This window comes from Corvus cornix, chromosome 9, assembly GCF_000738735.6.
Source record: "Corvus cornix cornix isolate S_Up_H32 chromosome 9, ASM73873v5, whole genome shotgun sequence".
NCBI lineage: Eukaryota > Metazoa > Chordata > Aves > Passeriformes > Corvidae > Corvus > Corvus cornix.
The window spans coordinates 4211745-4239591 of record NC_046339.1 but is presented as its reverse complement, the minus strand read 5'-3'; the positions used below and the strand labels follow the sequence as shown (position 1 = coordinate 4239591).

Genomic DNA, 27847 nt, shown 5'->3' with positions numbered 1-27847 from the left:
TCTAATAGAAATGTTTTATTTAAAGTAAAAAGTGTGCACAAATAAAGGGAATGATTACACAACAACGCTCAAGACCATATTCCATATGAAACAGGAAAATAGTAGTGACAATATTAACTAGCAGAGCACCCATAGGAATCCAACTCGCATACAAAAAGGAGGTTACTCCACATAAATACATCATGCTTCTGATGCAGACACGTTCTCCAAAAAACAAAACCTACTGCACTGGACTGTTTACACCCAAAGTCCCTTCTGAATATTTATGACAGTTACTATATGCTTAACAATGAAAAATAACAGTTAATATCATGGCACTTTGGAGAAAATTAAAGTTTAAAAATGGATTTACAGTAATTTACTTGTCACTTTGCAACATTCTTAATGGTTAGATATGTAAATAGAAAAAGTATTTTTTCTGTGACATTATAAAAAAACCAATTAACTTTTGCTTTAGTCTTCTCTGATGAATGGCAGAAATGCCCTTCCTTACATAAAGCCATTTTCCTTAATACCTCATAGGAAATTATGCCACTGTAGAGACAAGGCTTTTCTTGTTTGCTTTATATGATTTCCCAGTTTAATATCAGTTGTGCCCTGATGTCTAAACTGATCATGTGGGTGCAGGAGTCAGAGGCTAAACAATCACCATTTTAAAACTGCACGTAAGCAGTTCACTTGACCCAAATTAGATGTGCTGAAGTCATTAGCTGCTCTTTAAAGGAAGGTTCACTCTGATATTTTACATTTGAAAAGACACAACTGGAATTTAAGGAAACCTGATTTTTAACAGTGAGAAGGTTCAATGCTTCCCTGAAACTGAAGTCCCTCAAATCACTTCCCAGTTTTGGAAACTCAGCCCAATACTAAAGAGTTTCCTACTCACATTGCAAAGAAAAACATGAACTAAATCTCATACCGTGACACCAGTGTGGATTTGTGCAATCTCTCTGCTGGCAGCTGACATGGAAGTGAACAGACATACACCAGAAAACTTGTGCTATGAAATTAGTGAAAATTAGGATTTTCACAGAAAGACACTGGCCAGCAAAAGTCTACTAAAAGCTTCAGGTAATGTTTGCCAACTTGTGCTTACAGATACTCAGATCTGCTTTCAGTGACACTTAGCTTGTATTGTGGCTCTTACATAACACAGATTCCTTTCCTCAGTGTCTCTTAATCCCTTTTCCCCAAAATAATAGTAAAAAAAAAGTGGTACATTTGGCATTTCTTCAGCCCATCACATTCATAACTACTGCTTTAGCATTAAAAATAAGGATTATCTGTGCTGTATATTACACTGCTTCCTAACATGAAATGTAAGAAACACACCTCCTAGTCCTAGTTTGAACCATTCTTTCAATTGCTTTCTTTGAGCCTGCTACCAACATTTCAGGTTTGATTTTAAGTACAGATCACCATCTCTAAGGGCAGAAGTTATGGGAGTCATTGAGGACAGCACCTATTTTATTCTAGATATGCTTTTTCCACTGGCAAAGTGGAACTCATTCCCAGCAGTGTGGCAGTAAGATAAAAAAAGGAACTGATGTCCTTTTCCAGGCTGTGGCTGTACCGTGTGCAGTTCTGATGCAGTTAAGACAGCAAGTATAAAAGCAATAAATAGTATGAGGTTCAGTATTAGCTGCTCATTACTGCTAAATTATGCTGTTCAGATTTTAACTTCTCTAACTGTTAACTGAATTCTTTAATTAAACTGACACTTGATGCCGTGTCCAACCCTTGCTGAAAGGGCCAGGATAGAAAGGCACTCTCTGTATCAGTGTACAATTCCTAGTGTGAGTTTTGGAGCAAAGCCTACCAATTCTGATATGGAGTTAATAGTCTCCTTCAGGATAGGATCAATATTCCCCATGAAAGCAGAGAGTCTTGACCTATTCAGTGTAAATATCTGCTCTCCTTGCTGTCATTTCAGTCTGAAGGGCACTAACATAGCTCTAATTTCTATGTCTAGAACAGGGATATCAGATATTTAGAGAGAAGACATTTGGAACTACAGAAGTGATAAGTTCTTACTCATCTTGCTGAAAAATCTGAAATCCTTGAAGGATTATTACATCACCTGATACAATTTGTGTTCATTAAGCACTGAAAACCTTTCCTTGCTCAGAACATTGTACTGGCAAACTATACAGCCAGACCCTTTGTGCAGTCAGGAGCCCCAGAGACCAACTCCTGTATTAAAATTCAAATTTGGCAAAATTGTTAGAAAGTTCTAACATTTTAAATCTGGCAGTTGAAGGTTCAGCATAACAACTGTCCTGGACAACAATCAATACAAAAAGAAAATTCACACTAGGTGGCAAGGGCAGGATGTTGAGTTACTCATTTTATGCAAGTGCATCCAAATGGAGAGATGTTTATCCATGCAGAAACAAATGGAGTAACGATTGGCACAGTTAAGAAATGGAGAATTCAGACACATTCCTCAGCTGACATCAAAAGAGGATTTATGTATTCAAAGCCTTCAAATTCAGACTGGTCAATCTTCTTCACAATATCACTGTTAGGATTAAAAAGTCATTAGTTCAGCAAAACTAAAAAGATAACATTAACTGATAGTTTGACTTAAAATTAAAACCTGTACAGTGGACTGCAGTTGAGAACATTTCCCTTCTCTCTTTCGTCTCTCTCTACCTTTACAGTTACCACTGGGTTTTTTTAACCCCAATAATGGTACCAAAACACAAAACCCCTCAAAAGCAGTGACTGGGCTGCACTCACTCTCCCACAAAGCAGTCTGCAAGGTTTGCAGTTTTAAAACTATGCCCTAAACAGACAGTTTTGTAAGGACCCGAAAACATTAGGATGTGATAGATACTGCACCTGCATCAGCAACTTTTCTAAACCTTTTTTGTACAGTCTGTCTTTAGAAAGGGATGAAGAAGGAAGTTGGATTTCAGACCTGATTAAGGTGCACAGGTAACAATTAATATTGACTGTTCGTGTTTACATACTATGTGAATGTTATATAAAACACTACAAAAATTTGTAAAATGTGAACAACAGCAGCTCAATCACGCTAGAAAGGTCAGGGCTCTTCAAGAGTTAAGAACCACAAATCCACTACCAAAATCAAGCACATTATCATGCCTTTTATAAAGGTTTTTCAGCCAGGATAATCTTACCTGACTACCAACAGTGTAAAACACCCAAACAAGCCAAACAAAGCGTCTTCTCTTATCTGAACTTCTTCAAATTCTACATTACTTACTCATCATCTGGAGTGAGCTGCACAGGTTCATTGGTGAATTGGGAATCAAAGTTATCCAGACCAAATTCTCCAGATATATTTGGTTTAAATGGAGGCACCACTTGCTTTTGCTCCATCTAAGAATAAATGCACTTAGTCACACTGAGAATTAGTTACAACCTATTGAATTATTTTTAAACAAGGCTGGAAATTACTATTAAGTTTATTTATTATACTTTCTACAATCATTCTATTAATCTACTGCACTTACTGTCTGTAAAAGGGATAAAAGATTGTGTATGGTAATTCTGGTACAACATAAATTAAGATCTTAAGGATTTTGATCTTAAGTTCCATTTTGATCTTAGGCTCCAAACAACTTTGTCAAGGCATCACTGTATGCAAAGAAACTCAGCCACGGCAGTGGGCATTCACATACCAGATCCCAATCAACATTGCGGAAGAAGGGATGTCCCTGGATATCTGCAAACCCTGTCTGAGGATGGCAGCCCAAGCGTTCCTTTGGATCCTGGGCAAGGAAGAAAATATTTCTAAATGGATGCCATGGTCTACACATGAATAAAATGCCTTTATTACAAATCCCATGAGAGATGAAACACCAGAATTACAAGGAACACTAAAGAACTAGGTTAGGATTATTTATTTTGGAAACTGCTCCAATTTACCCTCTGAAATAGGCAGGAATATAAGGAATATAAATGGCTATGCTGCTTTTCTTCCTTTTCATTCAGATCTGTTTAAACATACCATAGGTTTCAGAGCAGGCTTTGTTAGATTACTAATGAATTTGATTCTTTCTCCCCACCTTCCCTTGCTCCTCCCTGAACAGACTATGCCAGGAAATCACACTGGGGCAGTAACTGCAGTTCCTGGTAAATAGTGTGGAAAGGAGGTTATTTTAGTAAGACAATTCCATCTCCATGTACACACATGCACACACTACCAGGGAGTTGTAACAGTGTGCAGTGAACAGTGTTACTTTCTTAGAATAACTTTACCAAATCTGGTTTCTCCTGTATCTCTTTCTTCCCACTCACATAACACTCACTAAAAGCCAGCAAGTGCTTGGACTCATCATCCACTACCACACATGCACCTTCTGACTCTCAGGCTAGAGAGCTTCCAGCAAGCAGCGAGCACATCCTGCCTCTGCATCTCGCTCCATGAAGTCATCAGAAGCTGTCCAAGTGATTTGCTAAGCTGCTTCTCTCAGAACCAAAATAAATCTGGTAAGTTCGTTCAATTCTCCAGCTTAAAGAAATCACTTGGAGCATTTCTACGCCTTTCACTTTGAAACTTACACTCAATCCCAGCCTGAGAACCAGGAGCTTCAGATTTTAAGAGAAGTATCTAGAATAGGGCCCCCAGCCCCACTGAAATTGTGCTTTAGGCTCTCATCTTTTCTACCCTGTTTCTGTATGTGGCAGATAAAGTACATCAGCTCTTACCTTGTTAAGGAAACTCTTTAGAACACCTGCTGCTTTAACAGAGAGGGATCGGGGAATTCGGATCTGTTTTTCCAAAATTACTGCAAGAAAACAAGGTTCCTATCAGCCTTTGCATCTTTGTAGTTAGTTTAAAGGTTAAGTGGAAGCAAAGCACTGAAGTGTAGGAACACCCATGGTACTTACCTTGGAAGAGATAATCCTCTGTGTTCTGATCAGGGTTGTCAGAGCTCCCGACGATGTCGAACGGTGACCGGCCCGCCATCATCTCAAACATCAGCACACCAAGGGCCCACCAGTCCACGCTGAAGCCTGGAATTCAAGAGAGAAAACACCACATTTCACAACAAAAATACCAACACCTCTGGGGCTAAAAACAGACAGAGAAGAACGAGTTCAAAAATGTAAGTATTGCCAGTTCTCCAATTAGCTGAATAAAGGAGAGATAACGGCTGTACCAGACATTACGTGGATCATTACGTAGACAACAGGAGGAGATGCTGTACAGAGGAAATGCAAAGAGTTTAAAGGTTGGTGTTAAGACCTTAACAAATAGATAATATTTAAGCCTAGTCATTACTAACCAACAGTGCATTATCCAGGGTGGGAGATAAGGCTAAGGAGGAACTATGTGAGTCTTAATAGCAGTAAGTCAGCCATTCATGGAGCAAAGCTTATCTCCCCTACTATTCACTGCTACAGGAAATCCCAGTAGCCAGGCTGGGGCTCATACAGGCTGGCTGGCCTAGCAAGCTTGTGATAAGCAGGAATATCTGAAGCCAGTATGAAAGAGACATTTGACTGAAATAAGATGGTAGATTAAAAACAAATATGTAAAGGGACATCTACTATCTAGGCCTTTTGCAATGAATTTATATCTAATCCATCATTGCTGCCAAATGTAAAGCTCCAAAACCAAACACGATGCCAGACTGCAAGTACATCATTGGTACTATCTAAAATAGTTATAAACAATAATAAATTTGGAAGACTCAAGCTATTCTTCAAGACTGGTCAAAAGAATTTAAAATGTGGAATGCAGAGTATCTCATTTGCTTTGTATGAAGTTTTCTGCTCTTCCTTTGAAGGCTTTATTTACTTTTTCAGACAGGATGTTGAATTAAGACTGATTATGTGTCTAATGGAGATTTTTACTTTCTACTGCTAAACAACTCCAGTAAGAAGAGATAAGGTGAAAATTATAAAGTAGCATCAAGAAATTCCATTTACCATAATCCTCTCCTCGGAGAATCTCAGGTGCAATATAGTTTGGAGTCCCACAGAATGTGCTGGTTGTGTCACCGGGCCTCAGCCCCTCCTTTAGGAAAAGATGGGAAGAAAATACTTTACAGTTAACTGAAGATCCCACACTCCTCTGTTAAGAGCTTTACTTAGAATTAATTTAAGTCTTGAATAACCAGCATAATGGCAATTCCACAGCAAAGTCAAACCCGTGATCCAGTGTCTTTGTAGTGACAAAAGTTTTCCCAGAAGAAATGGGCAGTGCCACAGAATCCAAACAGGAGCAAGTGACTGGTAATTTCAACCTCTTTTGAAATCACCTTATCCTGACTATTTCAGCCAACCCCTCCCAGACAAGTTGATCCAGAAGCTTTATAAAAACATAAACAGTACATGCAAGTGTGGTCTGTGCACTCTGGCATTTGCCTTTTCTCCACGTGTGGAAATGAAATGAATATACAGCCTGTGTGCACTGTGTACAAAGAGATAACTTGAAACTTCACTTTTTAAAGTCTCTGCATCTTTTAATTTATAACATTTCTTAATTGTTGATTTTCCTGGTTAGCAAAAAACTAGATCTTACCTTGCACATGCCATAATCTGTGAGTTTAATATGACCTTCAGAATCTAGGAGCACATTATCCAGTTTTAAATCCCTGTAGATTATCCCTCGCTCATGTAAATAGTTCAATGCTAGACTGATTTCAGCAGAATAAAACCTAGTGTAAAAAGAAATATTGATTACTTCAGTAATCAAAACTCAAAGCTCAATAACACAGTCTTGGTAGTATGATATTTTCTATACATAATCCCAAGTATTCTATTCTTTTTCCACAGAGAAGTGGCAAATTGTTTATAATCACGCAAATGTTTCTATGCACTTCAAAAATTGTTTTTAGTTAATAGTAATGTCTACTGCAATCATCCCTTTTATCTCACCATCTGAGATTAAGCATATGCACCAAGAACTCAGCATTTGCCTGGACAGCTGGTAGTGGCTGTTGTACAAGAAACACATTGATATCATTAGACATTAAAAAAAACCCTGTAAAACTGTTTTTCTAGAAAAAAATAGCAGACTGAAGTCATACAGAGTAATGCCAATGCGAACAGCATCTGAATGCTATTACAGTTCCTTCTCGAAACACAAACACAGTGGCTTGCAGCAGCAAAAGGAGGATGCAGTTTCACATTTCTTAAATCCTTAACATCTGGAAAGGCTTTGCTGGCTCATCCCTCATAATCTCTGCACTGCTGCACTGTGTCAGAAAACCACTGTTTTGATGCAAGAAATCTGGAACGAGACACACCTGGCATGTTCCTCTGGCAGCTTCCTCTGCCTCTGCATATGGAACATCAGATCTCCTCCATTGACATACTCTATAACAAAGAATAACCTGGAACACACAGGATTGTTACAAGTGATTGTGTGCACGGCTGAAAGAGGTGTGAGATGTTAGAGGTCTATTGTAGAACAATGCCCATTCCACTCTACCCATCTCTCTGGCACCAGGCTGGTTTCACCATTCCCATCCCCGCCCCCACCACTCTTTGACTAAATTTCCAAAGTTAAAAATCAAGTATACAAAGTCTCTCTAGGTAATTCCTTCATTGTTAAAGGAATGTAAGTAATCCTTCCCATACTCCTCATCCATTACAGGTACTGCTTGTCATTACTACACGTGACTGTATAGAGCCACATCAGTTTCTATGCACAAACCAAAAAAAAAAAATTAAAATCTAATTTTCCTTCCTGATCCCTTTAGTCTCCTTTGTTTGTGGTTAATACAGTAAGTGTATTACAAATACTCTTTCTTCTCACTTCCCTCCACTAGCTTGTCACCTTTTTGAAACAGCAAGGATACTGTTCAAATATACAATAGCTGTATTTTATATGTACTTAAAGTTATTACTGTATAGAATAGAAAAATAATCATTTTCATCTCTATTACTCAGTTTTCCTTTTGAAAACTCAGATTCTATTTATTGAGATTCATCTTCAGAGAATCCAGGCAAGTTTGAGACAATTATTCCTCAGTTTTTGTACTTCTGATTTTCACCTCTTCATGCCTTTTTTCCTTCTATGTTCTCTTCTACCACATATTCTCAATCCTTTTTTTTTCCTACTAGCTGCACTTCTCTTCCTTTCCAGAATCCTCCCCACCACATCTACCAGTACTCTACATTCTTCTGCATCTTCCCCATCTGAAAACCTTAGATGCACATGGCATTTGGATCATAAAATACTACACGGTTTACAAAACACTGACTTTGCTACCTAATGCTTTATGCTTTAAATAGGCCTTTGAGGTGCCTGATAGGATGAGGTGTTTTTAATAAGACTATCTTATTATTAATTTATGACCTTTACCTGCTTTCTGTCTGGAAGCAAGAGTGCAGTCCGACCAGAAAGGGATGATTTGAGGCCTGTTCAAAGACGTGTTTCTCCGTCTGAACCCAATCAATATCCTATTTTTTGAAGAAAAGTGACATTCAGAAAAGGACTGTTGCACTTCTTAGGTCACGTATTAATGACAATTAGCAGGAAGACACAAAAGGGCTTTGCTGTCCTTGTTTTACTTGCAAGAAATTAAATATTCTATAGTTCTGAAATGTGAAGCAACAGCTGACAGCATACATTTTTTTCCTCAATGTCCCTTACTCTTAGCCTCACCGTGTAACCACCTTGGGAATGAAAACACACTGATCTATAAAAGATAAACTGATGCAGGGAAATGTAAAATAGCACCAAGAAATGCAGAAGGAATCAATGGTAGACTGAGAAATAAATGCAAATCTCTTGGACAGCAAGCCACAGTCACTTCAATCATTTCAGAGTAGCCTAAAGAAACCCAGGGGAAATCCTTAGTAACAAGAGGTTTTCAGCAGTTTAATAGTGCAATTTCTGACATGTTTTTACTAATCACTGTGCAAAAATTAAGATAGGAGTCTGATTTAACAAGCAATTAAAATAATATGGTGAGATTTCTTTGTGACAAAAACCCAGACTTGAACATATGAAAATCAGACTCCACCTGGTTACCTGCCTTGTGAACCTCCTATAGAACAGTACCAAAAAACCACGTGTTGAATTCTCATTGAGTGCTGCAGCCCAGACCTGGCTCCCACCTCGTGGGGGACATTGGAGCTGTCTGGAAGAGCTGCCCAATTCACTGAGAACACCTTGCCCACCTCATCATCGTTGACGAGCTCCTTCTTCACCACTTTCATGGCATAAATGCGCTCGGTTTTCTTCAGCCGAACCAGCAGCACTTTGGCATAGCTGCCCCTTCCAATGACTCGGAGCAAATCGAAGTCCTGCAGGCCCAGACTGGAGGAAGCTTTGCCACTTTCCCTAATGCTCATCGCCTGTGGATAAAGTTGCACTGAAATGAGGAAGCAGCCTTGCCACTGTCAGCAACTGCAAAAGTCAGCATGTCAAACATTTCAAAATGAATATAAACAAGTAATTCAATTAACACTTGTTATCTTAAGACTGTACTGTCCTGGAAAGGAATGTGCTGGGAAACAAAGGAAGCAAAAGAGACTTGGAAGATAAGAAACAAACCAAACTGGAAGAATTTGGAACACTTTCTAAATCAAAGCACATCTCAAGGTTCAAAATAAAGCAGCGTGCCAGCCATACATGCACATGTCTCAGGAGCAACCCAAATGCACCCTTTGTGCTAATTTTCAGTTTGTGACAAATTAAATTACTAAAATCTTGAAATTGAAACACACAGGCTTTAAGATCTTCAGTGAACCTCATGGGTTCCCTCCAACTTCAGATACTCTGTGATCCTATGTAGAGAGTTAGCCTGGTTAAGATATTTTACCTCTTTTTCTTCACCAACGTGGTCCAAGCTCTCATGACTCGAGGGATTGTATGGAATCACTGGAAGTGCAAGAAAAATTTATTAGACCAATGAAACACAACAGGATTTTCTTCTGCCTTAAAATTTCCACATTCAGAGAAACACAGTTTAAATGTTTCTATTGCAAGAATTCAAAACCGATAGGTTTGCATTAGGATCATCACTCTGACTGCCACAAGAATAAACATGTTTGGCCTCCACTCCAGCAGAAGCTCTGCTACTGCTGTTAAGGGTTTGGGTTTTTTTGCCTGATCAGGGCATTTGAAGTACTCAGCTTACTAAATGTAACTGATAGCCTAAATTCTTCTTTTTTTAATCAAGTTTCTGAAACTGATAAGATATACAATACTGGAATTTTTACATTTATATGCTCCTTAGCATGAAGAAGCTGTCTTTTTGTATTCTATGAAAAAGTAAAGAGGGGTTTTTAAAATAATTTTACTTCAAAGTTCACTTTTCAGCAACTTACAGTAATTTAGAGAAAAAAATTATTGATCTTACCTGTTTCTACATTATCTGAATGCACTGATGATGGATCCATAGGCATTATTGGTTCCTGCAAACATAGATAGGATTTTTGTAATAGACTGTCCAAGTGTCAGACACTTGGACAATAAACTAAATTAACGACCCTTGAGGAATATAATCTAGCTACTTTTTAACTTGATTAGTCAACATAGTTACTAAAACATACACAATGAAATAAACCACTGCATTCTTTATTTTCCCTATTTTCTGGAAGTTATGACATGTTTCCAAAAGCTGCAGAAGTGACAACTTGGTACAATAGAGAAAGAAATACAGGAGATGAGAAGTGAGATAGAAAAATTGAAGTCCTTCAGCAGTATACATACTAGTCAAAAGAATTCCCAAAATATGGACTTGTAGCTGTCCATTTTATTAAACCAGGAGCAGTAACAATCTCAATTTTTCTCAGGACTTAAGAACTGAAGATGATTGAATTTCTTGGGAGAAAAGTCAAAATTTCTGCACTTCAGATTCCTTTGCTGTAAATGGGAAATAATCCAATAATGTATCAGATATTTAGAGAATTTACTCGACCTGTAGTCCATTCTGAAGATGTAAAATAGTGTGTGCGTGCATATGTACACACTATGTAACATCCCTGTGAACAGTGGGATAAATGTCCCTCATATGTGACAAGGGAAAAACATCAGATGTGCACATTAGACTCCTGTCTTGCTACTAAGTTGCAACTCTGCTCCTTGAATCCCAAACTTTCTCACAAAAGTCATGGTAACCATAAAAATGATGTTTCAACTACTGCAATTATTTGCAGGCTGCAGCCTGAAAACCAATAGTATAAAATAGGGAGGGTTATTTGTTTGATTGGTTGGTTGCTGCTTTTCCCAGGTAACTTTTCAGAACAATTTTACTTACTGGCTGTAGTGTATGTCGGCCACATTCAATATTGACAAGTTTGTGACACTTCTTGTGAACGAGGAGCTTGCAGTTGATGCACTTGTACCCCTGGCGCCCCAGGCCCCATATCCGGTCAGTGCAGATGGCACAGTGAGCTCTCTGCAATCAGAAACCAACACAACTCTAATTAAAGAGCAAAACTAAACAATAAAAACTATCCAGCCACACTTGCATGAACCAAGCTCATCTCCTCATCTCTCTGTAGGTGAGTCCTTACAGAGGAAGGCAGGAGAGCAGAAGCTTCAACACCTTAAACAGCCAGACAACGTGAATGGGAAGATCAACACTCGCTGAAGGACATTCACAAAACAACTCCAAAGATCCATGAAAACAGGGTGCCTACGGAGGCAAGAGTGGAAACTGATTTAACTATGGTGCCTTGACAGCCTTTAACCCAGATGAGGTCAAAAAACAACAACAAAAAAAGCTGAAGTTAGACAAGAGGATGCTCAAGATGAAGTTTAGTGGAGACAATCTCAAGCATTAAGCACACAATACACTAAGCTTAGAGAAGAAGGAAAGATTATTGAAGCTGTCAAGGGACCTGACTTACCCAAATATTTTGGGTTTGGTTTTTGCTGCTGCTGTTTTAAACACAGCAGAGCCTTCTTGGTCCTTAGCTAATTCTATTTGACCATTGCTTCCCGAAAACATTCTGAATGGTTTGCTATTTTCAGTAGATTACATGGCACCAGAAACAGGCTGCCTGGAGAAACATCACAGCTTTCTCCTCTAAAAGTCATGAAAGAAAAGTCTGTGCATCATAAGCAAGTTCAGACCATTTTATTCCCAGAAGCTGAAAAACTGAAAACCTACTTTTAGCCATCTAATACATTCCAGTTTGCACTCTGGGAAGATTTTAAGTGAACACAGGAGTTTTAATATTATGTTTTCAGAGTATATGTACAGTGAATTGCAACCAATTTGTTTTGGTTTTTTCTATTTTAAGTTCCTGACGATTTCATATTGATTAGGTCTCCTGAAAATACAGGATTACCAAAAGTGTATAGACAAACAACAAAAATGAGAATAAAACTACCTGATAACTTTTCAAGGCAGTGGCATCATCATTATCAAAGTAAGACATCCCTGTATCATGGCTTTAAGTACCCAACAAGAGTCTCACCCTGTTAAATCGTTTGGCTTGGAAAGTGTGACCATTTGCACAATAGAGCTTTCGCCACCGGCGGGCGCCTCGGCGATAAATGGACTCTAAGAGGAAAAACACAGGATTATATCCAGACAAATACAAGTACAGAACCACAACATCTTCTCCTGGAGGTTTCTGTGTAGAGTGACTTGCAGAGTGAAGTTTCATTTCTACACCTTACAGAAACAGAGGAATGTTCCAAGTATCTTTTCCTTTTTTTTAAGTTTTGGAGAATATTTGAAGTAGAATAATCCTGATCAACTCAAAGTTAATTCTGATTTTCCAAAGTTAAAAGGAACAGTGAGTCAAGAAAAGGGAAATTGTCCAAACAATACAAGTGCTTGTGTGCAAAGTATACACCTCAACTTGGGGAGGAGCTGTGGGGAAGGGAAAGGAGGAAGGAAGGTGAATTTTGGGAGCATGTCCTGATTTATAAGATTGATTGACAAATACTCCAGTGTTTTAAATCCACAGCTGCCACTATTTTTTTTTTAAACTATTACTTTATTTTTCATTACTTTAGGCATGTCAGAAGACAAAACTGAAAAACTACACTGAGCTGTAAATCTGATTCAGTCTCCAACCTCATTTTTCGGATAACCAGCATTACCCATTCTGCCCAAGTTAACTTTTAAACATGCACATTTACATTTGTCAGAGATTTGGATATCAAGCTGACAGATGTGTCAGTGCATAACATACACACACTCTTTTATAAAACTTTAAGACTGAGGGGAAATTACCTCTTTAATGTCTAGAACATTAGTTAACACAAGGGAGGCTTTTGGAGAATCCTCCTGAATTTCAAATGAATTAACCATGGATCTGTAAATGGTGACACAAGTCATTATCATTGGTTATAAGCCTCTGCTCACAGTTGTCAGCCAGCAATCTGGCAACTCCCAAAAAGACAAGAATAGGATAAAAAACTGTCATGATAGAAGAGGCAAAAGCAAGGAAAGCAGAGTGACATGGGTAGTTAACAGGAATGTGAAATGCTGATTAACAATGATTCAGAAGTGACAAACATTAAGTTTAGCAGGACTTTCTACTCCTTCTAAATATTTGATTTGTACAGATTTGCATTATTAATATTCATAACTGCAGGATGCCAAACCAAACATCAAAATCTGTTAAAACAGGAAATCTGATTTTCTGTATTCCTTAACTAAAATGCCTACTTACTATCTTCTCCTGGACAAGGCATGCCAGGCCGCTCTGGGACACAAGGAAATACTGCAAGAAAGACATTAACTTCTGATTAGCTTTTTATTTCAGACAGAAAATAAATCTTTGGGCTAAATACAACACTCCTGAAAGGCATTCAACCATCTAGAGAACAGCATTGAAGAACAGAACTGTTTAAGAACAGGTGAGCTGCAAAGCATCACAAAGCCCTTTTGCTGGGCATAGCAATGACGTACATGAGAAATACAAGCAAAAGGCAGAATAAATCAAGTTATTTCTTAAAGAAAGTAACTAGAAAAAGTAATGATTTTGTTTTCTCATGTGACCAATCTTCACAGTGAGTCAAGATTTCCGAACATTATAAATGTATTATGTGACAGTGTCCTAACAGTTACATAGGATGTTGACTATGTAAGTATTTTTTTTTTTTCACAGTTTATTTAGCTTCAGTAACACTACCCCTCTTTTACAGTTTATTTGGCTTCAGTAACCATCAGAGAGAAGTATAGCTGTGGAGAGACAGCCCTGGTGCCAGTTTAATCAGAAGCTTATCAAGCACAAAAAATAATGGAGAAAGGGCAGATCAAAAATTCAAGTAATATATACAGAAGCAGTGAAACATATCTACAAAGGGATTATATTCTTCCCCTTTTTAAAACTCTCTGTGGGAAGCTGCCAAGCTGTCTTTTCCTTTCAAATGGGCTGACGACAAACTAGATTTTTTGCATCTTTTTAGGAGCAGGAGCCTGTTAAGACACTGTAGTGTAACACAGCAACACTTCATAATGATCACTTCTCTGCTCTAATCTCTGATAAACCAAGACCGACCTTCTACTGGTAAAAAGTTACAAATAGCTAGAAAAATATTCTGCAGAAGCTGCCAAAACAGAAATATAACCCTGAAGAATAAAAATTGAACAATCACACATTCAACAGGGGCATAATATTATTAAGTTTAAAACTGAAGTACTTAATTTTAGAAAAGTCAAACTTTTATTAATCTGGTATCACAAATGGAGCTCATTAACTTTTTTTCCTAACAGAGATGCTGCTCTAAAGCACTTATCCATAATCAACTTCAGGATAATATATACATCTAATAAATAAATAAATTGTACTTATCTCTTCTACCATTCACTGCCAGCAAGTGTATGAAGGCACTTGGGCTGAATGAATGAAAAGACAGGGGCTGGGTTTCATGAATAAACTAACAGCAAAGTGTATTTTCCTCCCTTAATTTAATAAAGAAGAGCTAAAAGTACAGTGAATGGTCATCAGCATCCCTTGACAGGATGGCCACAGGCCTGAAGGGAGAAGGCTGCCAAAAGTACAGGTAATGCAAGGTAAGAATTCCACTCATTCACAGGTACTAACATGAGCAGCAGTAAATTTCAGTAAATTTCACCTACCATGGATCAGAAGCTCTGAATCCTTGTTTAGTTCATACAACCGAAAGGCCTCTTCTAACTCCAGCTGAGAGGAAACCGTACATGGATCTCCTGTGGAAAGAAAACAGAACAACACAAAACTCAACCCAATTAGTTCCATACCATTCAGGAGTTCCCTCACAGTTGGTTCCAAGATAATTATTGTAGCAAAAATCCAATATTCTCAAATGTGGTAGTATTTCTTTTTAACACTGTTCAAAGAGTACATCTGAAAATAGTCATATTGAATTCTTCCAGGGAAAATAAAAATATGGGATATTCCCAAGAGGTGAGCAGATCATAATAACAAACCATCATTGCTACAAGCACGGTTACACATTATTTCAGTACAGGAAGTGCAGGCTATATTCTAGCACCTAAAAACTTTCTAAGATTACCTTTTATTTCATGGTTTTTTAATTAGAACTGAGTCAATTCTATTTTCACAGCTCCTTCAGCACTGCCAAGACTTGCACCAGGAGCTGCAAAAGCAGTCAGTGCTCAAGTCTCTCCTCAAACAAAAATGGAAACTTTTGACAAATAATGTAATCTAAGTACGACACCCCATTTTTCTGATTTGTAACTACTACTTTCACACTCACAGGGCTATTTGAAATAAAATCTTTTAAAGAAAGGGCACCAAGGCAGAAAAAAAGTGGGAGTTGGTTGGCTTTGTTTCTTATTTTTTTTAGAAAAACCGTTGCAGTTTTGTTGACCATTTGTGATGGTGCAGACTAAATTATATGCCAAATCCTTGATGATAAAGTTTCTCAAACTTTATCTCAAACTTGTTTTCTTTGGTGTCTGATGCAGATTAGTAACATTATAAAAAAATTAGCCCCCTAAAAGAATAAGCCTTTTTCAAAATAATACTGTAACTGAAACATTTTTAAAACAATGTTGTCCCAGTCATCACTGCCCCAAAGAAAGAAAATACTTAGTTATTAGCTTAACTTCCTTCCCCTTTTTCATCTACACAAGATGTTCTGTGTAAGAACAAGGAATTTATTTCTGCCTGCTCATCCTCCAGCATGAGCACAAGTTTATTTTTAGCCCAAATCCCATACAGCAAGTCTGCCTTTCCATATTTCTAATTTTTAACAGAAATACTACTTTCCATGTCTTTAAGTGGCAAACTGGTTATGGGTAACCAAACTGGAAGAAGGCAGAGTAATTTCCATCCCAGCTAAACTGGATCCAATCTGGAAATTTTACTGCTTTGAGTCCTCAGTCGATGCCACAGTTAGAAAGTTCTCATGCAACAGACTCTCAGCTATTCTCTTTGTGTTTTATATGGCAAGGTTTCTAAATTAATACAGGCACTGCTAAGGCTTTTCAGTGGAATCACACACCCAGCAGCCGGGGGTATTTAAACTCAGCCCCCAGAAGTTTTTCCAGATAATTTGTTTTGTTTCTAATGTATCACAATGCATTTGTTTCTAATGTATCTTCCCCCACAACAGGAAGGACATGGACCTGATGGAGCCAGCCCAGAGGAGGCCACCAAGTTGATTAGAGGGATGGAGGACTCAGCTGTGAGGAATGACTGGGAGAATTGGGATTGTTCTGCCTGCAGAAGAGAAGCTTTGGGGTGACCTAATTGTGGCCTTCCACTGTCTGAAGGAGCCGACAAGGAAGGTGAAGAGAGACTGTTTACAAGGGCCTGGAGTGACAGGACAGGGGGAATGACTTCACTGACAGAGAGTAGGTTTAGATTGGATACCAGGAAGAAATTCTTCCCTGTGAGAGCTGTGTGACCCTGGCACAGGGTGCCCACAGAAGCTGTAGCTGCCCCATCCCTGGAAGTGTCCATGACCAGACTGGATGGGGCTTTGGGCAGCCTGGTCTTGTGGAAGGTGTCCTGTACATGGCAGGGGGTGGAATGAAATGATCTTAAAGGTCCTTCCAACCCAACCCATTCTGTGATTCTATGCATTCTATTCTGTTGCTAAAATATCAGTAATAAATGTAAATGGTCCATTTTCAGTGTTCTGTCTTTATTGTTTTCTGCACATCAAAATCCTAAAGATGACGCTTTGAAGCCACCTACAGTCATTTACCACCAAACCACTCCCCCCAACAGCTGGATACCTGGACACCACAGTGCCCACCCACGGCACAAACGCACACTGTGCAGAGCAGGGTGGGAGGAGAAGGAACAATTGTATTTACTCAGACTCACTATGGGAATCAACAAACTGGTTTTTCTTCTTTTGTTTCCAACACCTGTGCAAACAGTTCTGTGTTTCCTTTTGGCAGAAGCAAAAGAGGGTCTCAAGAACAAGCAAACTCAGAACAGAAGGTTTATGGACATCTCTTTCAACAAGCTTGAGTAGTACAAATTTTGCAGTCAAAGACAACTGGGATACATAGGAAAATACTTACTTTTGAGTTATATACTGAGAAACAACAGACTGAAGTGACACACAAGGCCAGGGTCCATCCCACAGGATGTTTCAGAAAGCAGAGTGAAGCTGAACTGACCATATATGGAAAAAATAGAAATTTGTCTAAAATCTAATCAAGTTAATTCTGTTTTCCAGTTGCATCTGAGGATTTTGGAGATGACTCCGCTCAATTAAATTAGATCAGTCTTTGTGTGCCATTACCTCTATGAAATCAGAGGAGTTATACATGATGCCCTCATCTTGCAAAGGCATTTACTATATGACAAATCAAAACCTTAGTGACCAGGTAAATCCAGTTTAGTCAGGAAATAGTGATGCCCCAGACCCCTTATCTTCTCTTACACTATAAAAAGCATGAGTAATAGTGTAACAAGTACCAGCCCACAGCACATACCTCTTTCCTCATGCTACTGTTAAACAGCGAACTTCAGTTTTGGTGAAGAGGATGTGGTATATGAATTTTCCAGTAAAGGAAAACAGGTTTCTAGAAAGAATATCAACTGAAAACACTACAGAGTGGTGCTGAGAGAGGAGGCAGGGGGCTTGGCAAGAAGCCATGCATTGTACATGCAAGAATTATTCACTAAAGACAGGAGGATTTGTTTTAAACACACTCCTCATTGGCAGATTAACTTTTTCTCCCCTGACATTAAACTGTCAACGATTAAAGCAAACATGGATTGCTTGTGAAAATCAAATCCTATGTGAACACATGAAAATAATTCAGTTGAACTGTAGCCTTGCTTTTTCTTTTACAAAAGTAACTCTAATTAAAGAGCAGAAATTGAGACAGAACAAACTGTGGCTTCATGTAAATTATTGAATCAGTACAAAATGTTTATTAAAAAATTATATATATACTTCTTACTATGACTGACACTGCAAACTCCTCTACAGTGACGAGTCCATTATCTTCCTGATGATAAAACAACACAGCCAGCTTATTATAAAGTAAATGTTCAACTCCCAGTAGCTCTGCTGCACAGTTCAGTCATAAACATTGCTCATTTTACTGTACTGCATCTGCCTGGTATAAATAACTTTGGAATGATGAGGGGAAGAAAAAACCCCACCTGCTCAGATTCCCAAGACCACGTAATCTTAACACACCTGCCTACATGGCACTTCCAAACACCAGCTTTGCTCCATGTTTAACTTTAAGCTCTGAATAAATTGGCAGTAGCCCAGTTTTAAATGGGAGGAAACAGTTCTATAAGCACCATTTATGCTGATGACTGCATGCAAACACCAACCACAGCCAACAAATCACTGCACACTGCAGCCTTTTATGTACTGCATCAGCTAAAATAACTCCACAGCAGTCTCATAATTCAGAGGGCTCTTCGTTGTAGCTGTAGCTCAAAACTTACATGTAGAATGAACTAATTCCACTGAGAAAACAGAACCTACAAATAACCTTTAAAAAAAATTACCACTGTACACACACCGCTCAACGGACGACATCTGTAAACAGGGAGAACACACTGGACTTCTTTTCATCCAAGGTAAACTTTAGGATGGATAATGTAAGCACTAGAGATGAAGAGTTCTCAGTCAAGGTTGTCTCTGCACTTTGATGAAAAGTTACTACATGTCATTGGTATTTAGAAAAAGTTTTATTAGCAGCTATGTGTTAATAGACTTTAGGTTGCTAAAGTAACAGCTGATAATAACACTTGAGATAAAATGTTTTTGGTTACACATACAACTCAACTATACATTAAATTGTATCAATATTTTAGATGAATACTGCAATTTGTAAAACCTAATGTCTGTTTAACTCTTTCAAAAATATAAGATATAAACAGAATCTTCAACAGTATAAGGGAATACTTTCTGTTGCCTTCATGAGAAGTGCTAACATTGAATAGTCACTGAGGTCTTGTTTGGTTTAAAAAGACAGAGAGCAAGCTACACACTAAGTACTGTGAAACAAATACCTCTTTATTAAGCTCTACTTAAGAAGGCATTGGATAACTTATTTTTGGAGTCAGATTCTATGTTTTATAAGGTTATCTTATGAAGGCAGAGGGAAAGGAAAAGATGAAAGGGAAAGAAAAGGTAGGATGTAGAGCAATGTATTGATGAGCACTGATATACCTTCTTCATCAATCCATTTCATGGTGAAAAGCTGCTCATTGTCAAAGGAGCACATGTCTCGAACTTCACTGCACAGTCCCTCGAAGGAGATGGAAGGCTCAAAATAGGTTATCATGATGTCCCTGAGCAAGAGAAAAATAAAGTTCAGAAACTATTTCACAAAACACAACATTGATCATCATCTCTATCACCTTCCATATACCACTAATATAAACCCCATCCCTGATTAAACTACTTCCAAAATGTTAAAGTAAAATAAAGTACCTACGTTCCCTTCTTATAGCAAAGTCAGGCTCTAAGTGATTTTTATTACTTGACATTTAATCCTCCAGGTATCTTCTTCAAAAAACCTCAGATTTTATGCCCAAATTAATTATGAAGTGAGTTGCAGCAGACATTAACCACAGAGAGAAATTAGATCTCTTACACCAGTGGAAACTCAAGAATGAAATGCTGCAAATGTTTTAAATTATGATCATAACATATTTCTGGTTTTACTTCCTCTTTAACAGTTATTTTGTTATTAGATATCAAAATGTAAAAACACATACATCTACCCCAACTAAATTTTGATTCTGTAGATGTTATGAAAAATTAATGACAAATACTAAACAGATTTCCTAGCGTTTTGGGGGATGTGCCAAATATTCAAAGTGCCTTTAAAAGAAGAGTGGTGCTTCACATAATGAAGGGGAAGGCTGACAGAGAAACATATATTTAGAATTGAAATGTACTGCTTTACTGTTATGCAGAATGAGTATTTCTGTGATGATTACAATTAAAAATGAGTTAACCTGATTTTAATAAGTTAGCAAAAAATGCTGACCCACTGTGTTGGCTGGGCCTTAAAGGGGAACAGGTGACTCAGGGCTCAGTCCCTTAACCAAAGGAATTGTGAGGTACAGTTAGAGGAAGGCTGTTTACAACACACTCCTCAAACATAGCACAAAAGCCCCATGTTTGAGCTACAAGATTAATCTTCCCATAAAAACCTCATCCAGCTGGATTTGCTCCGGTGGGTGCCAGCACCCATGATTGTTGAGGAGAGCTAAAGTAAATTATTGAAGCAACAAAGTTTTCACCTGGTCAGAAATGGCATCAAGGTTCCTACCAGACTGAAGTGTACACACACAGCAAGTTAAATATCTTTAAAACATCATGTGCATGGACAGATTGGGATCAAGAAGGTGACTTAACATAAAATGCTGTGGTCATGGAACTGGAACAACGCTCAGGAGGGGCAGAGAGCACACAAAAAATAAACTGCTTGCCTGAGGCTCCTCTTAGAGCAGCAGCAGGAATAAATTTAACTGGCAATTTCTAAGCACTGTGGAAGAACAGCGAGCCTGCTTCTGGATTTATGAGCATCATCAGTTGGGTTTAGTTAGGGGACAGACTCCAGTAAATAGGGCAGATGTGTGTCCAGGATAAACATGACATCTCTTCAATAATCTGAATAAAGCAGTCAAAAAGCTGCTACATGATTTGGTAGAGGAATCACTCCTGTTCTTCCCACATGAGACAAAATGCAAAACAGAACAACATTTGAACCCCAGTATTTAGACATAGCACAGTCATTTAGACCAAACAGGGCTTTATTTGAAAGTCCCAATTGCATCCATCCAACATGGCAAAGGTCTCTCAGACACAAAGGTCTCCCTTTACATCCTCTCTAAAAACACCAACTGGGAACCCAATGCCAAGAAGGCAGATTTGACGGTGTGTTACTGTCACAGACACACTGGCAGCCACCACAGAGCAACCCTGTATTAGGAGGCAAAGCCTTAACCTGTATTTCCTGTTTTTCCGGGAAGGAAAAAGGCATTGCTTACTTAGCAGCTCCACTGATTTGGTGCTAGAGTTTACCATTCCTTCATTTATTCACATTTTAGCACAGATATATCCACTTTGGAATATGTTCTTAAACAAAAAATTAGTTCTGAACAGTGAAGAGAAGCAAAGTATCTATATTTTTATGTATTTACATTGTAGGTTTTTTTGGGATTGAACTATTCAGTAGAAAGTTTGTTGAATGACTGTTACTGCCAGAAAAACAGAGTTACAGACCACACTTTTAAAGACTGTAATCACTGATGTTTCAGCAAAAACTGAAGATTAAATTATATATATATTATCAAAATCTGTTCAGCATATTTTCAAATTTGATGATTCAAGTTCACTTGAAATAGATTTATCTGTACTGCAGTGAACAGGAAAAATCACAATGTTAAGATGTACTGAACAGCCTTGGAATCTCTTCATATCTCTAAAGTAAAAGCTGGTACCAACTGAAAAAAAAAATCTCTTACTACTTGTTGGTATCTTCAAGCGGCAAACCAGTTGTCCTTCACAAAAAATGAGAGTTTAATTATTTCAGAATTTAAGCATGTTCTCTAAATTAGTACTCTAATACCTCCAGCAGGACAAGTATCAGTTACTAAATAATTTGGAATATCTCTTCTGCTAGAGCAGACAGTATCAGTCTTTCAGAGAACTCTAGCCAATAGCAATGTTACAAGAGAAAGATGATGTTAAGTATAAACAAGGTTCCACAAACAACATCTACAAACACAGGAACTGAAAGGTTACAGGTCTTCCTACTACTTTATTTTGCCATTTGAACTCCACTGATGACCCTGACAGGTCTCACTTTCACAGTGGTTCTGTTGTCACACCTTCGTGTCTCCACGCTTCTTGCCCCTAATAGCACTGATGATGCCTTTCTCCAGGAAAAAGCTGGATTCACTCAAGCCAAGGAGAAGCTAAACTCTATTAAGACAAAATTTTGTATTTTAAATAAAAGTTAGTAGGCCAAATTAAGGGACAAAGGAAAGTTAATATGGACCATAGCCTGCTGACTTGCATTAAAGATACAAAATGTTTTCTTTTACTGAGATGTGGGAAAACTTTTCTTGACAATAGGCCTTTCCTTGTGATGAAGATAAGGTTATACACTGCCTGGAATAATCATGTTTGTCATGAAACTATTCCAAGGTGAAATAAACATCCTTATTTGTTACCTCTTGGCGCACACAGGAAATTAGAAGAAAATCTGATTCAAGCACACATTTGTATCACCACATCTGGAGGTGCCAATTAACTCCTACTGTGGAGGCACCAGACTTTTTACAATTTGTTTTAGCACTATTCTAGTTGGTCTTAATCAGGAACCTGTGTGTAGGGAACATGCAAATAAACAAGACAGCACTTGTCCTGAATTACTTTCACTGAAAATGCTATCACTTCTATCTTTCATAAGTATTAATAAAGATAATTTAATGCATACTACTAGAAGGCCTGTGTCAATATCCTGCAAACATCAGAATCAGTAAACATAAATCTTAGGAAGACTGAGAAAAGGCAAATGGTAAATCTAAACACACTAGAGAATGTATTTTAAATACATCTAGAAGACCATATTCTCCACCTTTCCTGAGATCAAACAGCTTTCCTCATTTTCTTTTACAAATCATCCAAGAGTTGTAATACCCTTTAACAAAAAAAGAACCATCCAACACAAAAAACCCCAAACCAATGCCAACAATTAAATACAATTATCTGTAGCTCATTTTCACTGAGCTTAAACTCCTGTGAGAGAACAACCCTGTAAGAACAGACACTACTGCTTTAGACTTTTCCACCTGCAGCCTCATATACCCCATGTTATGTACGTGGAAATGTACAGATACATCATACATATTACCTACATATCCATGCATGTATCACACACCTGGGCCAGTCATTAAGGCTTTTGAAAATGTCTAATTAGAGCTCACTGCAATGAAGCCCCACAGGACTCTGGGGGAATTCTGCTGTGTCAGTGTCATTTCTGTACCGTGAGGTGCAGCCACTGCCATTCACAACCATTTAAAGCATTGTTTTCCCCTGTGCAAGTCTGTTTTTCTGGAAAAACATATTGTCAGAAAGCTAAATCAATATTGAAACAGCAAGAAGGGGGGAAAATGTATTCACAGGCTTAGTCCAAAGTCTTCTTAAGCTGAACACTCTCCTGTGAAGAACATGAATGTCAACAGACAACAGAAGTCACTGTGCTGAAGAATTGATCAAAAAGTGCCCAAGATAAATAAAAATAAAAATAAATTATGGAAGAATTCAACAATCATGAAGAAATAAATTTTCTGGAAATCTTTATGGAGGTACATTTTGATTTAACAACTAAAATTTATTTTCTCCTCACACTTTTTCCACTCATGTAATTACATTAAAATCAAGAAAATAAGCAGGTTTAACATGTATCATGAGAGGACTGTCAGGCGTGCTCTTCATTTGAACCAAATCAAACTGAAGGTGGGCAAAGCATTGGTATCTACCCCTTTTTATTAAAAATCTAACCTACATTACAGCCTACACAGCTAAAACCAGCATAAAATCTATGTCAGGCACTGAAAGAATACAAGCTAGCAGTTCTAATCATGACAGAAAAATTATTATAGCTGTTTGGTTTTGCTTCTTTTCTAAATCAGCATGAATTCTACAGGATTCCTTGAGCACAAGCAGTGAATTATTCCTACCTGTTCTCTACTCCCACAACATATGTATGAATAATATAACAACTTCTTATACTGACCTGACAAAAAGCATCTCCAGCAAATGAAGTAAGACAAAAGGCAAACTTTGAATATCATCAGAGCACTGAAATGGTTGTAATTAGAGATGCTGATCAGTGCCATACACCGGGAGCTGCTATACTTTGTTACTGCATCAACAAAACCCCCCATATTTGGAATAACATAGTGAATTCCTAAAAACTGCCTCAGGAACCTCTGTTACACAGACTGCACAGATCACAGTAACTCTTTAAAATAGATAACACTATTTTAAGCATTTTAAACAACCAGTCCTATGTGAAAGATAAGCACAGTTTACCTGAGAGAAGGAAGTACCTGGAAAAACTCAACTGAATGCCTTAATTCCCAAGTCTCTGGGAATTCTCCATCCCCTTATTCTCATGATCTCTGTTCGCTTTTAGGGAAATTTTCCATCCTGTTTTAACATATTTCATGAATTTAAGACAAAGAATTACCACTGTACAGTTCAATGAAACAAAGACTCTTCAAAAGGTCCTGTGTGAAGTCTTTGTCTTGGCTGAGGAAAGTAATTGGGCTCCCGGCCAGACCCAGCCAAGTTTTGGGGATTCAGGCTCAGCTCTTTGCCCCAGGCAAGTATCCCAACTATCAGATTCCCAAACGTTTCAAGAACAAATCTGTGCTTCTAAGTGGCTGGGTTGGGTTGGCTTGGTGGCTTTTTTGTTTCTTTTTCTTTTCAACCAGAAACTCTTTTTGGAAGATGAAAAGACCTTCCGAGCCAGACTTTCCCAATAACTTCTACAACCCACTCAAATGCTTCCATTAAAAGGAAATTAGGAGAGATTAACGTTTCCTGATTAACGCTGTTTCCCATTAATTCCTCGATCCAGCTCTGAGACAGTTTATTTGAAGAATGGGGGAAAAGCTGCCTTTGGTATCAGCATCTAGTCCTCAGTCTCCAAGTCATTTCAGGGTAAGTGCAGATAAAATGTTTGGCTTTGATACCCACTTGATAGTGCAAGTCTGAGAAGGGGCTTGAGACTTTCTGTTGTAAGAAAGTGTAGAGAATAATTTGCTTATATCTCAAAATAAATCATGACTAAGGCATTCAGCTTGCTAGTTTGCTGGTATTCACAATGGTTAACCAACACCCTCTGTGACTCAGTGCCATTATTAAACTGATAACTGCATTAACAGATAAAAAGTCAATGGACGGGACTCAAAAGAAACATTCCAACGCCTGTGAAATTATTACCAGTGTCATGAGCCAGCATTCCTGTCCAATGTAGCAGATTTTTTCCTCACTCCCACAACCCTGAGCTGCTTCCTCCCTGTTCTTGCTCCACAACCTCCCTGTGCTAAAGCAAGAATCCATGTGATTGCATGTGGACGTGATCAAGATTAAAACTGACCCAATAGAAGAAAAATAAATGGTTTTCACCCAGACCAGTTCCCATTTTAGTTCACTGTCTGACCAAATGAACCCTTCTGCCAGCTGATAGCCAGGGGCATCTTCACTTCTTTAAAGGTGGATTAAAGGGACTGTGAAACAAAGAGCTCAGAATTTCACATACTTTGACAATGTCTCACATGTCCTTTAAAGCCACAGATTGTGCCAGTCTCTACAGTAACTTCTACAGACTTCTGTCAAGAAAAGCCTCAAAGCAGACACAAGCCAGAAACCAAACACAGCAGCAAATACCAAATGCTCAATGTGGTTCCTATACTTCTCCTTAAAATTACACAGCTAGAGACAGCAGAGAGTAAATACTGAAAATGTAGTACACCTCTTCTTGTGGTAACACAGATAACTGGAAGGAAGCTATCAAGGGCATCATGTGTTCACTCAATCCAAAAATGCAACCTACATTGTTTTCTGCTTAGATCACCTCCCCTCAGACTTAATGGCCCAATGAACCACTGGCAACCCTTGCACCGAAACTTATTAAGTCCTGTAACTGTTACTATTTAATAGGGTGTTGTGAACCCAAGGCAGGATGTTTCTTTTGCTTTTATGTGTTACTGCTGGAGAGCCACTGAATTAGGCCCAAAAATTCAGATTTCCATTCTGCAGACACCTAGTATTTTGGGGGGTTTTTTTAACAGAAAAAGCATAATTGACAGTAGATGCATCTGGCTTACCATTCACAGACTCCCTTGGAAATCGCTCGGTGCCTGGCAAACAGCCTAAAAATCCATGAAACAAATTTTCATACAAACATCCTCTTCCTTTAGTCCTGAACATTACTTAACATAGAGAGACCAGGACCAAAGCTGCACTCCGAACATACCAAGTGCGACTTTTGGCGTGTGTTATGAAGGAATATGTACTTATTACTGACAGCCAGGGCCTGGGGGTGACGGGAAGCAGGGTGAGCAGGGCAGAGGCTGCTCAGGCACATCCTTGTTCAGCGGGAAGGCCACCCCAGAAGAAGGGAGGATCCGGCTTCCCCCCTGAACCCTAACTCCAGTCCTGCACTTGACATCCATTTCAGCACGGCTGGTTGGTCGTGGAGTGTTTTTCCTCCGCTCTTTCCCCCCTCCCCTGCAAGTCCCGGGATACCCGGAGCTTGAGCCCGGCGTACCCACGGGAGCCCCTCCAGAGCAGCCCGTGCCGGGTACCCCGAACACCCGCGGGGCCGCTTTGCTCCTCTCCGCCCGGCCGCCCCCGGGGGCTCCGCGCCCGCACTCACCCCTTGTAGTAGGCTTTCACCCGGACCTGGTGGGCGCCGTCCCCACCGAGGCTGCCCCCGAGGCCGCCCGGAGCCGACATGGTGCTGCCGGCGCTGCCGTCCCGCTGTGTCGGCATCGCCCCCGGGCCGGGCCAGGGCAGCCGCAGGCTCGGAGCGGGGGAACCGCAGGGTCGAGCCAGGCCGGGGCGGCGGCTGCGCGACCCCCGCGCCTCCAGCGCGTCCCGCCCGCGCCGGGCGGCACCACGCGCGGGGGCCGGGAGGGGACCGCGCAGAAGCGGCGGTGGGAGGGAGCGCGGAGCCGCGCGGGGCGGCGCGGAAGGGCAGCGCCGGATGTCCCCCGTCGGTGCGGAGGAGCCGCCCCGAGAGCGGCCGGGCAGCAGCTCCACCGCCCCCCGGATGTGGGTGTCAGTCCTGTGGGTGTCCCCCCGCGCTCTACATGGGCTCTCCCCGGCGGGACTCCACACCTGTGGAGCGGGATGCTCCACGCCGCGGCGGAGGGGGGGCAGCGGCGGCGGCGGCACCCAGGTAACCGGAGGCCCCGTAGCGGAGTCGCCACAGCGGCCGCTCCCGGTCAGGCGGGTGCGAACGCGCACCCGGGTCCCTCCGCTCCCACCGCCACGTCCGGAACGGGGGCGGCACCGCGGGGTGCGTCACTCCGCCACCCACACTTGGTACGGCCCAGCGCAAAGCATGACGGGACTGCGGGTGGTGGCGCGGCTGTGGCGCCGGCGGGGCGGGATGCGGGATGCGGGATGCGGGATGCGGGATGCTGGATGCTGGATGCTGGATGTGGGATGTGGGATGCGGGATGCTTCAGCCGCGGGTGGCTGCCGTGACAGGGAGCCAAGGAGGAAAACTTGTTCTACCCAAGTACCGATCGGGCTGATCCCCAGCAGCGTGGGCAGCAGGGATTCTCCACCTCATACTGAGCACCTGCAGTGCTGTGTCCTGCTCTGAGGTCTGGTCCGTCTACCGAAGAACGAGTTGCTGCTGGAGCGAGTCCAGAGGAGGCAACGGAGAGGGTCCAAGAATCGGAGCTCCTCTGCTCTGGAGACAGGCTGAGAGTTGGGGCTGTTCAGCTTAGAGACAAGGCTCCA

The 27847-nt window shown here is 40.0% G+C and overlaps 2 protein-coding genes across 4 annotated transcripts in view; one reads left to right on the top strand and one right to left on the bottom strand.

Moving 5' to 3' along the window:
• On the bottom strand, window positions 1-27378 carry PRKCI (protein kinase C iota). Of its 3 annotated transcripts, XM_039556743.1 has the most exons (19): window positions 26751-27378; window positions 26200-26244; window positions 19511-19632; window positions 14985-15074; window positions 13573-13623; window positions 12364-12449; window positions 11196-11336; window positions 10296-10350; window positions 9756-9814; window positions 9112-9288; window positions 8291-8388; window positions 7230-7316; window positions 6503-6638; window positions 5908-5995; window positions 4864-4989; window positions 4681-4760; window positions 3651-3740; window positions 3233-3348; window positions 1-2521 (listed from the first exon to the last, which is right to left on the bottom strand). In XM_039556743.1, exons 1-19 carry the CDS (start codon window positions 26864-26866, stop codon window positions 2434-2436), a joined length of 1851 nt encoding a protein of 616 aa, XP_039412677.1. In that variant the 5' UTR covers window positions 26867-27378; the 3' UTR covers window positions 1-2433. The 3 variants fall into 3 exon arrangements, with proteins under 3 accessions (XP_039412677.1, XP_039412678.1, XP_010395698.1); XM_039556744.1 differs by lacking the exon at window positions 26200-26244 and having other exon boundaries at window positions 2335-2521; window positions 26751-26963; XM_010397396.2 differs by lacking the exons at window positions 12364-12449; window positions 26200-26244; window positions 26751-27378 and having other exon boundaries at window positions 2335-2521; window positions 19511-19633.
• The window catches only part of PHC3 (polyhomeotic homolog 3), a 31122-nt gene continuing 30527 nt past the window's right edge, over window positions 27253-27847 (top strand). Inside the window, exon 1 of the mRNA XM_039556741.1 lies at window positions 27253-27421. The gene's annotated coding sequence lies outside the window, so the exon portion shown is untranslated. The remainder of the gene's footprint in view (window positions 27422-27847) is intronic.

Bases quoted from the DNA above. Each gene is read 5' to 3' on its own strand.
- PRKCI (XM_039556743.1), bottom strand. From the start codon at position 26,866: ATGCCGACACAGCGGGACGGCAGCGCCGGCAGCACCATGTCGGCTCCG. The intron at 26,245-26,750 runs GTGAGTGCGGGC...ATGGATTTTTAG, and splicing joins GTGAAAGCCTACTACAAGGG to GCTGTTTGCCAGGCACCGAG. The intron at 4,761-4,863 runs GTAAGTACCATG...GTTTTCTTGCAG, and splicing joins AGAGGATTATCTCTTCCAAG to TAATTTTGGAAAAACAGATC.